Source organism: Pundamilia nyererei, unplaced genomic scaffold, assembly GCF_000239375.1.
Source record: "Pundamilia nyererei isolate P.nyererei 1_Seehausen unplaced genomic scaffold, PunNye1.0 scaffold00102, whole genome shotgun sequence".
Classification (NCBI taxonomy): Eukaryota; Metazoa; Chordata; class Actinopteri; order Cichliformes; family Cichlidae; genus Pundamilia; species Pundamilia nyererei.
Window position 1 is genome coordinate 207,124 of NW_005187503.1, and position 1,014 is coordinate 208,137.

Sequence of the window (1,014 nt, forward strand, 5' to 3'; positions counted from 1 at the left end):
ACTACATCATCAATAACTTTAAGCAGGTTGTTCTTGAGGAGGAGTTCCTGCAGCTAACTGTGGAGGAACTTGCTGACATCCTTGATAGAGACGACCTCAATGTGCAGTTGGAGACCACTGTGTATGAAGTGCTTACAAAGTGGATTAGCCATGTACCTGCAGAACGGAAACAACACCTCACCACTCTGTTGCCCAAGGTCTATAAACTTTCATTACTACATTTAGTTTGGACTTAAATCTTCAGCATTTAAGTCATAGATTGAGTCGATCCATCTGGGTATAAGGATGCTTTAATATCTCAAGATGTTGCTCTTTTCAGCTGTAGCCAAACCACATTTAAGAAATTCTCTTCAAGAGCATTAAAACCGTATCAGATCTCTACACACATGCTATAGAATAAATTATATTTATTAAGTATAGTTGCTAGGGCTATGACTAAAAACTGTCCCTGCTGACGAAAAGACTAATGGTGTCTGACTTTGGTCGCTCTCTTGCTAGCAATAAGAAAATTAAACAACATTAGGAGCATTATCCTAAAGAAGCTTCAGTTTACTAAAACTGATGTAGTTGAAATTCATAGTCATATTCTCTTCTGTCATCTCTCTGTAGGTCCGACTGGGATTGATGACGTCAGACTACCTAAAGGACAATTTGCTGTCTAGTGAGCTGGTGGGGGCCAATTCTGAGTGCGTGTCCATGATAAGTAATGTCATCTTAGACATACATGGTCTAGGAAGCAGACCCTTCATGTCTGGCTTGTGTCACCCTCTTGCTCGTCCCCGCCTGCCTCATTCCATCCTGCTGGCCATTGGGGGGTGGAGTGGTGGTGATCCAACTAACGGCATCGAGGCCTACGATTGCCGGGCTAACCGCTGGGTCAACGTAACGAACAACCTCGAGTGTCCTCGTGCTTATCATGGAGCCGCCTTCCTCAACGGGTACGTCTACTTCATTGGTGGCTTCGACAGGGTGGAGCATTTCAACAGCGTCCGTAGGTTTGACCTGACCACTCGC

General features: G+C 44.5%; 1 protein-coding gene across 1 annotated transcript in view; it reads left to right on the plus strand.

Annotated features, from left to right (window-relative positions):
- Positions 1 to 2: 2 nt before the first annotated feature.
- The window catches only part of LOC102202318 (kelch-like protein 10), a gene marked incomplete at its 5' end in the record, with an annotated part of 3,991 nt that continues 2,979 nt past the window's right edge, over positions 3 to 1,014 (plus strand). The window contains 2 exons of the mRNA XM_005740723.2: positions 3 to 197; positions 610 to 1,012. Coding sequence (XP_005740780.2) covers positions 3 to 197; positions 610 to 1,012 — 598 coding nt within the window. The remainder of the gene's footprint in view (positions 198 to 609; positions 1,013 to 1,014) is intronic.